General features: G+C 38.9%; 1 protein-coding gene across 2 annotated transcripts in view; it reads right to left on the bottom strand.

Annotated features, from left to right (window-relative positions):
• Nucleotides 1-16,158, bottom strand: part of DPP7 (dipeptidyl peptidase 7) — a 2,619,404-nt gene extending 2,603,246 nt beyond the window's left edge. For both annotated transcript variants that reach the window (XM_044058506.1, XM_044058507.1), the window contains exon 1: nucleotides 15,511-16,158. In XM_044058506.1, the coding sequence (XP_043914441.1) occupies nucleotides 15,511-16,114 (604 nt within the window). In that variant the 5' untranslated portion in view covers nucleotides 16,115-16,158. The remainder of the gene's footprint in view (nucleotides 1-15,510) is intronic.
• Nucleotides 16,159-16,741: the final 583 nt, after the last annotated feature.

Below are 16,741 nucleotides of genomic sequence, written 5' to 3'. Positions count from 1 at the left end.
CAGGATTTGAATGAGCCATATAATGCTTAACGGACAATGACTGGAAGGTTTATAAGTGACTTATGTTTGCAGCTACAGTTGTTTCAAGGGTGTCTGTGATGTAGACTGTTTGCAACTAAAGTATCATTTTGTGTGTTTTTCATTTATATAAAATGTAAAATTGCCTTTACATATATGAAAATTTAATAAAGACGTTGGGGGGAAAAAACAGTTTCTTCTTGTGAAGTGCAGTTGTGTAAAGTCTCACCATAATGGTTGATGTCCTTGCCTTCACCGTTTCAATGCTGCAGTATTCATCCCTTATGGGATTCCCTGCCATGGAAGCCTGACATCCAGCCAGTCTACCAATGTCTATTGTTGCTTTAAGGTATGTTGATCACCACCCAAATGCTCCTCGCTTAGCATAGGGCATAAAAGTGACATTCAGGCGTACCATCCTCAGAACTGATTGCCCCAGTAGGAACACCAGTACAAGGAAAACCAGAGAGAATCTGCACATCCAGGAGGATAAAGAATAGGGGGGATGGAAGGAGGGAGTGAATACTACAGCAGTGAAGTCAAGGACATCTACCGTTATGGTAAGATTTTACACAACTGTACTATGTCCTTACATTCACAGCTACAGTATTCATCACTTACTGGAAAGTGATGAACCTCAAGAAGAAACCTGGGAAGAGGAAGGAGGAGGAAAGAGCAGCAGAGCCCTCTAAGAAGCCATGAAGAATGGCATTAGCAAAACCAGCTCTAGCGATACCATCCAATGTGTAGTGTTTGGCAAAGTATGCACAGACGTCCAGGTAGCTGCTTGAAGAACAGAATTGGTGTCCAAGCCCTTGAAAAAAATCACCAGAAGAAGTCACAACTCTAGTAGAATGAGCCTTTACAGAAGAAGGAAGGCTCTTGCAATGAGAAATGTAACAAAAAGAAATAGTCTTTGAAATCCAAGAAGAAATAATTTACTTGGAAAGAGCCAATCATAAAGACCTAGGATGAAAGGAAACAAACTGATCAGATTATCTGATATCTTTAGTCTTATTCAAATAAAATCAGAGCTGTCTATGCATGTCCGAAGTATGCAGCACCCTCTCACTGTTGCAGACTGGAAAAAAGTAGGAATATTAATACACTGATTAAGTGACAATTCATTAAACATCTTGGGCATAAAAGAAGGATTGCTACACAAGGACACCCTGTCCTCATACAATATCAAAAACGTACAAGCCACAAGGGCTTGCAACTCAGACACCCATCTGGCAGAAGTAAGAGCTAACAAAAGAACGGTCTTCCTAGAACAATGTTGCAAGGAAGCTGGAGCTTGAGTCAGTTTCTCCATAACAAAATTAAGATCCCAAAGAGGAGAAACAGGCTTCCTGGGAAGTCTAATATTAAGGACACCTTTAAGAAATTGCTTAGGCTCAAATCTTGAAGCTAAAGGAGGAGTAAAAGGGAGATGAGCAGAAGAGCTGATAAGTGGGCCTTAATAGAAGAATTAAGTCCCAGCTGGGTACTTATCTGCAATGGCAAGGACTTCAGCAAACAGGAGAAATCACCGGAATACAAACATGTAGAAAAAGTATGTAGGCAAACAAACTGATGGTTAGAAACAGTGTTCAGACTGGCGGCAAAGATGTTCTTAGGATGGTACACCTGAACATCACCTTTATGCCCTACACTATATGTGAGGAGTGTTTGGGTGATTTTCAGCATACCTTAAAGCAACAGTAGGCTTTGGAAGATCTCAGTTGCAAACATTATGCATTCCAAACTGTGCGATACAACTGTAGCTGCAAACATTATGCATCACTTTTAACATATACAGTCATTGTTTGTCAACCATTACATAAATCATTCAAAGACTGCCTTCTTTTAAAACCTTGTTCCTCCTCTGCATGCATCGATTCTACAGTTCCCATTTTAATACTGGCCAAATACTGCAAAATATAACCCTGAAATTTCAGCACTAGGAATTACCATCAGTAGAGCAGATGTCAGTAAAGACATCACTGACGGCTTGGATTAAGTCAGCAGGCCCAAGGACACTGGAGCTGCAAAAAAGGGGACAAAGCTAATACAGTGACCAAAAACAACAATGACAAGGAAAAAATAACCAAAATTGTCTGCTCTGTAGTCTAGGAAAAGCTTCTCTTACCTGATCATATTAGATAGCTGGATAAACTGCTGATAGTCTAATCTTTAAGTGTTACAGTCCAGGACTTAAGAGATGGGATCAAATCAGTCAGATCAGTATTAGCAGAATGAGTAAACATCATAGATAGAATTTTCAAGTTGGCGACAAGACTGTCCCTGTAGTTAGATGTAGCTATGAAAGTGACTGAAGGTGGTGCACAATGGGCAAGTTTCTTTTTGGCAAAGATTTCTTATGAAGGAGACAAGTGTGAAAATTCCATGCAACCAAATTAGAGGTAACCCAGATGCTGATCAGACCATCCGTTTCTTTGCCCCCACTGCTGGTCAACTATTGGCTCCCTTGCTGGTCAACTATTGGCTCCCTTCCAAAGTAGTCTTATTTCTTATAGGGGGGAGTCCTGACCATGAGGGAAAGGAATGAAATAGTCCTTCGGGTTTACTACATGCTAGGGATGGAAAAAATAGAATAGCAACCTTCAACAGGTATATTCCCACCTTAAAGTACTTCTGTCAGGTGCATAACTCAAAAGCATCCAGGGGTCAGATTTGCCAGCAAGGCTGTGTACATTTAAACTTTAAAATACAGGTTTCTTTGGATACAGCCAATGATGATGCAAGGTACTGCCAGCTATGCCAGGAGAAGTAAGGCAGTGGATGTGTAATATGTGCCAGCATAGCTAGCTGGAGTTATGTAAAGAATTGTGTTATTTGTATATCAAACTGATCTGTACAGCTGCTTGTGTTGAAAATCTAAAGCTGCTTGTATTAAAAACAAGCAACAGTGGGTCCTGCTGGACAGAAAAAAAAATACACCTGTGTGTCAGACTGTACTGTAACTGTTTAAATGAATATTATTGCAAGAGTGGATACTGCAAGAGAAAAATGTTAATCTCAGTCCAGATAACTTTGAAAAATATAGTCTAAAATTATTTGGTTTAGGCCATAAAGATTGTATCTTACAGTTCTGATTGCAGCCAAAGAAAAAATGTCTGCGGAAACCCGGACTAGGAATCCTACTGTATTGCCCTTGGGGTGAATTAATTGCTACCCTGGAAGGGCAGATGTTTTGAAATGGTGTTATAGCTTCCAGATGCTATTAACACATCTTAGCAAAGCTGTGTGTGTGTATAACACATGTGCTAGACTCTGGTTCAGTTTCTAGTAAAGGTAGTAGTGTGGGAACCAGAAGTCAGATGACCAGATTGTGTGAGGTCATTCTGTAATCCAGCATTGAAATGATGCTTTAATACAAGATGAGACATAAGTCGCAGGGCAGTCTGTTTTTGAAACCTGACAAAGAAGGGCCACTCATCTACATCGTCTTGCCTTGCTCTAGTAAGTGAACTAGGGGACAGTAATTCTTTAGGTCAGGAAAAAAATAGTGAAATTAGTTAAGTATTGTTTTTCTGTATCTGTGTGGATCTTTTCATCAGTGTTATTTTTTAATACTCCTGTGACTGAAACTCTGGTGTTTATTGTAAATAGATATTTAGTACTTTCAGATTCTTTTAAGTATATTTAAACTTTTCATAGTGGCTGGTCCTTTATAGAATATTTTAACCTTTGAGAGAGTACTTCTATTTATTTGGTGACACTGTGGCTGCTCCTGAAAGCCTTGCTGCATTGGTCAAACACTACCATTTGTATTAGTATTAATTTTACCAAGTATAATTTGATACCCTGATAAGAGTCTTAGGAGTAGCTGGTTTGGAGTGTTCTGTGGCAGTATCTACCTTACAGTCTAGGCAGATGGGGCATAGCTGGTAGATCTGTGCCAGCCTTTTTGAGAGGTGTGTGTGTGTGTGTGTGTGTGTGTGTGTGTGTGTGTGTGTGTGTGTGTGTGTGTGTGTGTGTGTCAGCTACTTGGAGCAGGGACGCACAGCACTGGTTTCACAGAGTGGGTGGTGGAGGACTTGGAAACACTTGGCTGAGGACTCAACTTTACAGCTGTGATCAGTGTGGGGTCTTATTTGGGGCCTGGTGATAAAGAGGGACAGATGGAAGATGGGAACATGTTCCCTGTGTGCTCTTAAGGGAAAGTGTGCTTGGTACAGCAAGTTGCATCTGGAAATACTGTGTGTATCCATATTTCTGTTCCAAGTGAATGTCCCCCAACAGTCAGTGGTGAGGATGTTGAATCCTTGATTACTGGCTCAGAGCAGGGATGTCACAAAGCCCATTTGTATATAATCTCTCAGAAAATGAGACACACAAGTACAGTTAAACAGGGAAAGTTAACATGACAGAACTGATAGAAACAAAGACCCAAGCAAAATATAACAGATGGAATATTTTGAATATGTATATGATCAAGAAAGATGAAAGTAATGAGTTTTAAAACTGACTGATTTAAGTCATGCCCAAGATACCCAACAGATGACTGAGTAAACACCTTTATTAAGATTGATATTCATATAATATAGACCATAGCTGTGACCTGAACAAGGTAAAAAGTGCAACAATAGCCAGTATTAATGGTAATGCAACAGCTTACTCTTACGTGCATACTACACAAAGAGGAGGAGTGTTGTGGTGGTGGACGGGGGGACACGACAGGTGAAGTACAAGGTAAATATAGTGCCATCAAAGTGTCAGTTTCAATAATGCATAAAGTACTAGAAGAGTAGCATAATAGAGTCCAAATGGTCACAGTTTAGACATGGGTTTATTCATTTAAATAAGATGGGGTTTTGGTGGTGGGGTGCTATTTACAGATGAAGTGGTACACAAAAGACCACCCAAAGAGTTGGAACATAAACATATGGTATTACACAGTTCTTTTCACTGGTGGCAGTGGTAGTTATTTATGACTATAATCTGTAAAACAGCTAGATGCTGTCTACAGTAAATATGAGGAGGTCAAGTTCACGTTCACTGAATAATCAGCTGTGAGAGGGCAGCAGCCAACACAAGTATCTAATGATGGCAATAGTGGGTCATTTGCTCATTTCAGTGGAACAGAGGTTTCAAGATGCTGGCACCAAATGCAGACAAGAGATCGTATAAGATCTCAGAACACTTGTGGATATGAAGGGTGAACTGATTTGGGCCATCATCAAAGCAGCTTTATAGAGGAAGTCATATCTAGGCTCATTAGGACAAAGGCAAGCAAATGGTGGATAGTAAGTGGCCAATGGTGCACTCAAATAGTTTATTACTACTATAAATAAGGAAGGGGATGGTTTCACAGGGTACAGCAGGAAAACGTACAGCTGAAAGCAGTTGGCACCAAAAGGCCTTGTGAAGGAGGGACACTGCTCATATATTTACAGTAAGAAATATGCTGCAAAGGTGAGCCAGAATACAGTTCAGGGTTGAGGATGAGTGCCAACGGATAGGTTCCAACAACCACAAGTGCCTATGGAAGTACTGAGGAATTTATGCAGCTCAGATTATGAAGATTGATTACGGAGGATAGAGTATTAAATGGCCTTTGTAGGACACAGTAGACTGGACATAGTGCAATGTAATAAAATGCCAAGTCACTACTGGCATGGTAAGGTCAGCGACATCACAAGGGTCATAGATGGCACTTGTTCCCAAGACAGTTTAGCAAAGCAGCAGCATGTGACAAGGATTACTGTCCTCTCATTTAGCAGAGGAGGAGGATGCGACAAGGATTATGGACCCTAGTGGGTAGTGAAATCAACATAAATGAGTGGACTGGGTCTTTTATGCACTTGCAGCTATAACGGGATGATAAATTCTTGCATTATGTGGCAGTCTTTCTTTACTTGGTCGTCAATTTAGGACAGTCATGAAAAAAGCTCTATATAGTTAGACTGGACTTCTCAGTCCTTCAGGATGGCACAAATGTCCAAGGGGCATCATGAAATGAATCAATGCAATTGGACAGATGGAAACTGTAGGCATGTAAAGGATGGCAACTCGTTTGTTCTAAAAATATTTCTTTTGCAGCTATCAAGTCAGGGCCACTGAATATATACTGGATAGTTGGACATTTGTTTATTGATATGTCACAACTGACCAGCCCAAAATAGTCAGTAGATGGCAAGTGGTCAATGGCTGGGCATGAAACAGCCACAGTGAAAACAGCTAAAAAACGATAGGAGTCTGATACATTTTGACACTATAGAATTACACATAAGGAGTAATTACAATACTGATTATCCTATTAGCAAAAATGAAAATTGAGAGAAATTTTCATGCAGATATTCAGAGTTGGCCTAAAGTTACAATAAACTGGTCAGATATACAAGAGAAAGAGTGATGGTAGCTAGAGACAACAAAGCAGCCATACAAACAGCTTTCTGGAGATGAAACATCTTTATTAACCCATAACTGAAACAATGGCATAGGTACACATACATTAACAAAAAGGAAAAACTATACTGACATTTCTCATTGTTTCATCAAGTACAAATACACGTTTTCTTTTTAACAATCATCATTCACAACAGTACAAAATTCCTGCCATCCCTTAAACTTCATTCCTCCTCCAGAACATTATTTAACTTTTGTTAGAAAAATATGTAATAGTAATATGCATGCTTAGTGCATCTGAGATTTAAAATGGATTAATACATTTATTCTGTTCACACTGCATGAATCTGCACAGCTATTAGAAACTTAAGAAGCATTTTATTTCTGCTAATGTCATGAAAAGAGACGATTCATTTCTGCTAATTTATTTTATTTATTTTACATTTGTTTACCGGGCTGGTCTGACTGGATATATTTCCATTTTCAGCAGAGGCCCGGGGAGAAAAGCTCCACGTAGAAACAAAACACAGTTACGTTATACATAAAAAAAATAAGTAGCAGGTTAAACATAATTCAAGACTACATTACAGAATTCTACATACATACCCTGTAGAGAAAACAATTAAGTTGTAGTTCTAGAAATACAAAATAGAAAGGTTCTGTAACAGTGAAATATTTGTGGCAAGTGTAGAGCACATTCAGGAAATTTATTTTACATTCAAAATTCTTTAATGGATTGTAATAGAAGCTACTTGTAAAAGAAGTAGATTGTTAGGGAAACTTCTCAAAGTGTAGGTAGTAGAGAGCGAATAGAAAGAAGGTGTTAAAGAGAGAGAGAAAAAAAATTGTGGAAGTCACAATTTTTAGTCAGGATTGAAGCATGGGCATAACCAGTGTATTTTAAGGTGTTTTTTCAGCTTTTGTTTAAAGAGAACAGGGGAGGGAATGGAAGTTAGAGCAGTAGGTAGAAGATTCCAATATTTACCGATGGTAATGGAGAATAGGGAGTCACCAGCAATGTTATTAGACTTAGTTGAGGTTACTAGAAGTTTGTTTGAAGAGCGTAATGAATTTAGGTTAGTGTAAAGGGTAAATAGATTAGAAAGTATAGGTGTGTTATTAGGTTGGTAAAATATCCTATGGAAAAGGTGAGTTGGGAGAGTATCAACATGTTTTTTAGTTCAAGCCAGTGGAGTTGCTGTAGGTTCAGACAGTGGGGAGTTCTAAATTGGTTCCCAATAACAAATCTAGCAATACTATTGTAAGTATTAGCCAGTTTAGAGAGATTATTTTTCTTTAGGTTAGTGTATATAGGTGAAGCATAGAGAAGAGTGGAAATAAGATGAGAGTGGGCAAGTGTAGCTTTGGCTATAGGAGTTAAGAACATTTTAATTCTGTAGAAGGAGCCCAGTTTTCTACTTACAGTTTTGACAGCATTATTAATGTGGTTATCAAAGGTAAGGTTATTGTCTATAGTGACACCTAGCAGCTTGGTGGTAGAGTCAGGGGATATAAGGGTGCCATTCTTGGATAAGATAGAGAATTCTATTCGGGAGGACCTAATAGTAGGCTTAAAAAGAGCAAGAGTTTGTTTTTTTTAGCATTCAAAAGGAGGCAGCGTTTTTAAGAACCATGCCTCAACTACGTTAAATACATTTTGTGGTAGTGTTTGTAATTCTGAAATGGTTTTAGCAGAACATATGAGTGGAGAATCGCCTGCGTATTGTATGCATGTAGCTTGAGGTATAGCTACTTGTAGGTTGTTTATGAGTAAGGAGAATAGAAAAGGTCCAAGAATAGAGCCTTGGGGGACACCAAGTGAGACTGGCAGAAGAGATGAGAGTTTGTTATCCCAGAGAACTGCCTGTTTCCTATTGCTGAGGTAGGAAGTGAACCAGTGAACAGCCTTGGGTTCTAAAGAAAGAGTCTAGGATTTTTATGAGCAGGGGGTGGTTGACCATATCAAAGGCTTGAGTGCCGATGAGAGAATATTATTGTTGCGGTTTTTATTGATGAAATCAGTAAAGGAAAGGAGAGCTGTGGCGGTACTATGAAATGGCCTAAAACCGTGCTGGCAGTTAGTTAGTATGTTATGTTTAGTTAAGTGACCCATTAACTGATAGCAAAAATTATGCAGAAATATATTCAGTAAGGGTGAGAAGAGTGCTATAGGCCTGTAATTAGAGTACTCGTTAGAGTTGCCTCCTTTATGTAAGGGGATAATGTATGAGATTTTCCAGGTATCAGGGATGGTTTCTTCACTAATGGTTCTGTTTATAAGGATGGATATGGGATAGGCTACTACATTAGCTGCTTTTTGAAGGTATTCTGATGGTAGCTGATCAGCAGAGGGGGTACAAGGTTTAAGTTTTTGGATAAAGGTGGTAGAGATGGGTTGTAATTGGAAAGTGGGCAGATTTGAAGATGTGTGGTTAGGGATGCTAGAATTGTCAATGGTAAGGTGAGAGGCTAGTGAGTTAATGGTATCAGAAAAAAAGGAATTAAAGGCATTGGCAGTTTCATGAGTTGTATTCTTTTCAGACCCAGAGGGGGAGGGTGTAGTAGTCTGGCCTGGGTGAAGTAGTCTGTTTAAGGTTGACCAGAACCTTTGGGGATTGTTGTGATTCATTTGCTGTAGTTTACTATAGTAGTTCATTTTGTCTGTAAGTATGGCTTTTTTGGTACTATTTAAGTGTCTAAAGGTTTGCTGATCAGAGGATAATTTGCTAGCTCTCCACTTTGCCCATGACTTGTTTCTTAGTAATAGGTTTTGTCTTGTTTCTTTAGTTAGCCAGGGGCAGGCTTAGATTTGACTCCAATAGATCGTTTTGGTGCATGCTTATCAAGGATTGTTAAGAATTTGGCATTAAAATATTTAACAGCATCTTCAAGTGGGAGAGTTTTTAGAGGGTTCCAGTTGCAGGCATTTAGTTCAGTTTTAAATAAAAGTAGGTTAAAGTGTTTATTACTTCGTGAGATCCTGTAGGTTGGGGTGTTAGTAGTGACACTCTTGTCTTCTGATGTACGATAAAGAATGGTCACTTACATCATCAGGCAAAGTACCTACTAGATAAGTTTGTTGTTGTTTGTTAATAAGAATCCAATCTAATATACTTTGTTGTTAGGTTTATTGATTCTAGTAGTGGTGTTTATTGTCTGAATAAAGCCATAAAGATTAATGTGCGAGGAAGGGTTGTTAGTATTGACTGAGGACCAGTCATGGTTAAGATCTCCTAATATGATAGTTTCTTGTGGGTAAGAAGAAGACACCCAACTAAGGATATTTTCTATTATGGTAGAGTTATTTCCAGGAGGTAGATTGATACAGATAATATAGATTGACTTGTTTGGGTTTAATTGTAGTTTAGAAATAAGGAGTTCAGTCTTAGTATCCTCCAGTGGGTTATAGGGTACTGAGGAGATGTGTAGTCCAGTCTTAAACAGCAGTGCTACTCCCCCACCTTTATGTGTAGTGCGGTCCAGTCTCAGTATATTGTAACCTGGGGGAATTATTTCATTATCTTTAGTACAAGGTTTTAACCAAGTTTCAGTTAGACAGAAAATATCAAAGGAGTGATATTCAAGGAGAGTGTGGAGATGGGTGACCTTATTGTTAATACTTCGGATATTAAGATGTCCTATAAGTAAGGCATTTGAATCGGTGGTTAGTGTAGGAAGGGTGGAGTTTGTGATAATATGTTGAGGTATTAGTGGGTCCTGGGTTAGGATGCATGTCACCATCTTTTAGGGTTGAAGTTTTAAATTGTAACGATGGTTTACAGGAAAAGCTGGTTAGGTATTTTAGTCTCCTTAACATAGGATTATTAAATTTAATATGTGAAAGTCGGTGGTATTTGGCTAGGAGGTAGTTAGAGGTGGATGTGATGTTTAAAGGAGTTAATTTTTGGGTAGTAAAACCAAAGGCTGTTTGTTTGAGAGAGTAATTGATGTGGTAATTATTTGCCTTTTCATAAGAGGTAAGGAGATATGACAGTGTGAGAACTAGAGAAGGTATGAGCATGAGTATTACCTTGGCTATGTTGTTTTTAGTTATAGGAGTCTTAGATAGGGTACTATTAGTTTTGGAAGACATACTGCAAAGAAGAGTTATGGAACCTTAAAGAGATAGAGTTAGGATATAACTACAATATAAATTATGGGAGAGTGAGGTCTTTATTAGGAAGTAATAGCTACAGGTATATGAGGAAGGTAAGATAGTGTAAGAGAGGGTATTATGGAAAGTAGAATAGTAGAGAAGAGGTGGAGTTATATCAATTGGTAGTTTGTCAGGGTAGGATGTTTAGTTGCACAGTTTAAAGCAATATTGCAGTGTAGGCAGTTGGTCAAACTAGAAAACAGTTGGTTGTTAAAAGAGAGTACCATCACAAAGTCCACGAGTAGATATCACCCCATCTGGTCCCAAATGTAACCAAAAATGTATGTGCGGCCAATATAACAACCCAGTTTGTATTTCCAGCCCTTCTGCACAGTTGCTGATATAGTGATAATCAACCTACAAAGTTGATTGTAGTAAAACTTACAAAACACCCAAGATAGCCGAGACACTGCAATACCCGGATATTCTGTTATTCAGTACTGTCACTCCAACTTTTTAGTGTTACAGGCACTTAAGAACGCCAAAACACCTAATGCACTAGGCAAACACTAAAATTACCTTTTCAGTATGAAGTCCATCTTTATAAGGATGGTTGTTACCAAAATTGGACCCCAAAGTACATAGTAATACCACTATCTGTATTACATATATTAGTCTAGATAATAATAACACAATCCAGCCATGAAGAAAAAAGTTGTTAAACAGTTTGTCATACCATACAATCTGAGCAATGACCAAAAATATATGTAAAGTCAATGTATTCAATTCTTTCCTCTAGTTCAACCACAGGCCCGTATTCACAGCTGACATCCTGGTTAATGTACACTTCCGACAACGCTCAAATGTAAACGCAGTCATTCCCCTGCGTTTAACAATAGTAAGGTCAACCTCAGGCCTATCTTCAAAGCTGCCATCTTGGTTGATAAATACAGCCAAATTCAAAAGTTTTTGGTACAACACCAAAGCAGTCTTAGCCCCAAATGACCTAGAGGGGAATCAATTGAATATGTAAACTGTAAACAGTTCATCAACTACCTTCTAGGTGCAAAATATAAATCCGGTCCCAACAAGCGCCACACGATATCCACAATTGAAGAGCAGCACTGTTTGTTCTCATATGCTTCAAAATCTCTCCGTAGTTTTATGTTTTCTTTCAATAATCACTTCCTCTAAATGCTCTTGTTAGAATCAGTTGCCGAACCCAAGCTTAAAAGTTAAATTCTAGTGCTTTAATGTAATGTAGGCTTATTTAGGAATCAATTTATCACTATAAGTAACATTAAGGCACTTCATTTTGGTTGTTTTATTTGTTGGCTTTTTCAAGTGTTCAGCTCACATTTATGCAGTCGCGAGCATTTAGTTTAGACTTGGACAACATTTAAATGTTGTTTCCCTCTCTTAAAAGTTAGTTTTTACCTTGTATAATGATTTTTGAATTGAGTTGCGAGCTGTACAAGGCTGTAAATCAAACACTGCTGTAATTATAGATTCATGAAACTTAAAGGGATATTCATTTCTGCTTATGCCATGAGAAAACATGCAGCTGCTAGAAGCTATTGATAAAGAAAACAATAGATGCTTGAAAGTTTAAACCGTAGTCAGCATTACTTGTACTAAAGCTAGAAATGTACCTTGAATCTATACAAAATGTAACACATGTATTAGAACATTACAATATTGAAAAGTTGAAATGGACTGAAATAAGCCCAAGGCCAGGTTGTTTTTCTCAAAATGTTTTGCAGAACAGCAGATAATTTAATTTGGTCAGCAATAAGTCTAGCAACATTTTCTGTAGAACATACAGAAAGCTGTGTCTAACTACGTCAGCTATAGAATGGTAACATTTTGTGTGCGACAGGAAGAGAACTGTATAAGAATAACATACTAATCACCAAAGATCCAGACAAACCTTGTGCCTACATGCTTTGTCTCCTTGCTGCAAGTAATAAAGGGTGCCTTGCTTGAACCCAACGTGAATTGGTCTTTGAAGTTTTTTCCTTTGACAACTTTTTATTTATTCTTTGTTGCCCAGTTAGTCCCACTCGGCTAGAGGCCTCTTTTCAGGGGAGACCCAAGACGGTACTTGTATTACAAAGGGAAAGTTGGTCAGGGCACTGGCAACTTCCCATACTCTTTTCAAAAAGGTGCAGTGGGATCTTTTAAAAAAAAAAAAAAAAAGTCAACCTGACCTACCACCAACTCAGACAGACAAGATCTTGAGAACGCAACACCGTACTTACACTGCACTGCAGTATCAGCTACCCATACACCTGGTGTGGGAATGGAGCCCACAGCATTTTGCACCAAAGGCGAGTGTGCTGCGTCACTGACACCGATATGTATTATTCCTTCTTGCTCACTCCTGTTTTCTAAAGATCCCACCTCCAGTTCTTTCATTTTCTTTAAAATATTCAACAGTTTAGCTTCAGTTGGTTTACATTTTCATTTCTATTTTCTAGTAATTGTTTTTTTGACAGCCAACAGCATTAAACTTAGTAAGGCCTTACTATCTCTACAATTCAGATCACATGTCCTTGCTCAAAATAATCAATCACTGCCTCACCCTATACTTCTGATGAAGTACTCTGCAATGAGTTAAAATCTGCTAAATTGTTAACACTTCAGAAAAAAAAAATCCCCAATTACCACTCTTTTTCCCCATCACACCTCCATTTGCTGCCAGAGTAAAAATTCTCTGCTCGGAGTGAAAAATATCTGTGCAGACACTTCCAAGCTAAAAATCCTAAACCACCTGGACTTTGTTGCATACTTGTGAGTCATACAGATGTCGTGCCATTCTGCCTTTGTAAATTGCCTTATCAATCTTGCTTCCCAATCTTTTTTAACTTGTTCTGATTGATTACTAGTCTTACGAACAGTTATCAGCAGAACGGTTAGGTCATTGGGTAGAACAGTAGTCAGTACCAAAACATCACTGTGAAGGGAGCCAAGCTGTACAGACAGCATGGGTAGGCAGTTAGCAGAACGTTTGTACGATGCTTATGAGACAAAATTACTGAATTCCTATCAGATGTGCTTGGATTAAAGTCACTCTTCTGGGTTGGAAGAGAAGCTCTGGAATCCTAAATCTGAAAGGTGGCCACAGGCTCAGATACATTCAGTCAGGAAGCCTAGGCTTCCATCAGTGGCTTGGCACCTAGAAGGAGTGGTAATGGGCAGGCTACAGACAAGGAGGGACTCCCTGGTGACTGCTTGGCACAGATCTCCACAGTGATTTACAGTTATTTGACTGGAATTTCAGGATTTCTTGGGGCTGCTTCTTAATTTTCATGAGGCAGGTGTATTGGGCTGATTGGGTTCTGTCCAAATCCCTCCATTTGCACATGTCTGGCAATTCTCATTGGCACTAACTGATCATTATTTAACTTAAGTCTTTTTATTCCAAAGCAAATGCATGTGTGTAGCCAGTGGATGAGTAAAAGCATATTTACTTTCCTCCAAAGTCAGTGTAATGGGGCTAAGAGATAGAAGGCCCTGTGTCTTTGCCTGGGGAGAAATAATATGCTGAGGGAAGGAATAGTGTGGACAGTTCAACGAAATGCAGGTGAGGAAGGTGGAAGATTTGTATACATAAATGGGAATTAGAATAGAGCTTATAAAGGAGCGATAGTTGAGAGTGCATTTAGTAGTACAGAGGAAGAATGGAGAGAGAGTACAGAAGAAGCTCACCCACCCTTACTCACTGAAGGAGTGTAGCTCAAGGAGCCTAGGGTTTTCTTAGCCCACAAGGGTAATCATATCAGAGGTCAGGAAGAATTTCCTTTTATTTTTCCATTCAAGTCTTCTACCTTTCCCAGCAAGTGTCAGAAAAACAGACTACACTGTCACACCGGTGTGACTCGACAGAAGGGCACCCCTTCCAAGGCTAACTTCTAAAGTGGCCTGGTGGGTGGAGACAACTTGGCCTCCTTCAATTAGGGAGCATGCAACCACACCTGGAAGCCTGGGGGCTTGACAGAGAGGTTGACTCCTGCATGCTTTATTCTGTAACAGACAAGCTATTACCAAGGCCTGAAGCAATCTTGTTGCTTGGATTTCCCAAATCCCTGCAGGCATCTGTAGCGATTTGGGGGGAAATTTCATGCGTTCGTGGAGTTAGTTAATTTTTCATGAGATGGTTGTAGCATTGGCATAAGCTGGCTCAGAGTCCTGCCCTTTGCATACATCTGGTGATTCTCACACTTACTGATAGATTATGATTTTTCTTATTGGCTTTAATTGGGATTAAGCAGTACTAGTCCAAATAAAAGACTGCAGTCATTTCATTCTAATGTTAGAGAATGAGTGAGTGTGTGTGCGTGTAGTAATTAGATAAATATCAGCACGTTTACTTCCATCTAAAGGGTTTTTTAGTTGGCCAAATGCAAATTCAGGGAAGGACTTAATTCAAGTCAATCAAGGTGACCCACACGATTTATGTAGACATGGTCAACAAAAAATATATGAGAACAATCTTATTTGTAAAGAAACATGGCGAAATCTTAAACTTGACAAAGCTACTAGTTTAACTTGGTTAAACACATTTTCTTACACACGAAAAACAAAACACTTGTGTTAGCATCTCACAACTGCTGCAAATAACTTGACATGGCACACTCCTGGATTGGGGAAAATGGGGCTACTAATATATCATCCTGCAAAACAAAAAGTATGTAACACTTAACATCACTTCTGCTATTTACATCACAAAACCATATGCACAAAGCAGTACAGGTATTATGGAAGCATCCAAAATTGGAATCAAGCCCTAATTACCAAAATATAGTGGCACTAAGTTAATGCCACTGTATAAATCAGATGCAAGGTGTCTAGTTGAATCAAGAAGCTCTCTAAACAATTAGGAATCCAATTTTACAGTAAACATTAGGAAAAGGCATGATATGCACACTGCATTGCCGTTACCTCCAATACGCTTAAAAGTATCAAATATTAGAAACAAAGTTTATATTATTTATCTTTCATTGTTGTTCATTTTATCAATTAACCAGAAAGACACACACCTGAGAAAAGGTAGCGCTGGCTGTATGTTTGGTTGCCGTGCTTACTAAAACCAAAATGGTCCATGATTTGCTGGAAGTACTTCTCTTGGTAGATGGAGTCCTTTCCAGCGTGGGGCTGCGGTGCTGTTTTTAGCGTGCGAGCCAGACCATCTAACTCTTGTAACCGTCCAGTTAGTTTGGGAGAATGTGTATTTATGTGTTGTCCGCCATGCACTGTCTCTCTCTCTCCAAGTATGTTGCCCGAAACGTATACTTTAGGGAGCCACCAGCTACTGTCTTGTTCAGACACGGTCTTCTTGCTTACGGAGTCACTATCAGACACCGCCACGCCTTCCTTCAACAAGCCCCGGAGAACGTTCTGCAGTCCCTCCGTTAGTAACAACGGGTTTGAGCCTGATAGCTCCCTTGGCTGTTTTTCACCCATCAAATTTTTCTCAGTTTCCACTCCTACCAGTCTTTCCAAATACTCAGGCGCTTTCTCCAAGGCTCTTTCTTGCGGATACGGTAACCTCACTCCATGAATACAGGGAAGAAAGGCTGTAATACAAACTTCACAAAGAATTAAGACAAGCAAACCCAACTTCATCTTCTTTTCACATTCCATTTTCCGGGTCACGCACTGCCTAAATAACGTTTAAAAAACAGCGCAGGTTACACGATGCGTCACGTGAACCAGTCTTGTTACGAGTATTATCTGAGTGTTGTTTGGGATAGAGGAAGTTGCTGTATTTGTGTACTGCAATTTGAACGTATCTTTGTAATGTATATCTCTAAACAGAGTCAGGGGCACTTTTAAAGTATCAGTGTTATGAAACATTGCCAGAATATGAGAATGGGAAATAATATAAATTTTGTGAAGTAAGTAACAGTAGTCCATAACTCAAATTATTATTATTATTGATTAAGTGTAGTTCACTACATTTTCTCCTTAAGTCACTAGTTTTACAACGGATTAATAGCGACAGAGATAAAATGTGTCAAAATAAGGGACGTCCCTGGAAGTCGAGGATATTTGATAGGTATGCTGTCGTGTATTAGAACGAGAGTATAGGCGTAGTAACAAAGTCACTATAGACTGTTTTATTAGTACTGTGTTGAACTTAGAAGAGCACAGCAACGTGACTGACAGATTGCAAAATATCAGTTCTACATAAATCTGTATTATTGAACTTGTGTCTTAGAAGATGTGTTTGCTAAAATTTGTTGTAGATTGGCTGTTTCTGGACCGTTT

Source organism: Protopterus annectens, chromosome 16.part0 (assembly GCF_019279795.1).
Source record: "Protopterus annectens isolate FY-2018-M chromosome 16.part0, PAN1.0, whole genome shotgun sequence".
Classification (NCBI taxonomy): Eukaryota; Metazoa; Chordata; order Ceratodontiformes; family Protopteridae; genus Protopterus; species Protopterus annectens.
The sequence above is the reverse complement of the archived record's forward strand: the minus strand, read 5'-3'. Positions and strand labels throughout refer to the sequence as shown.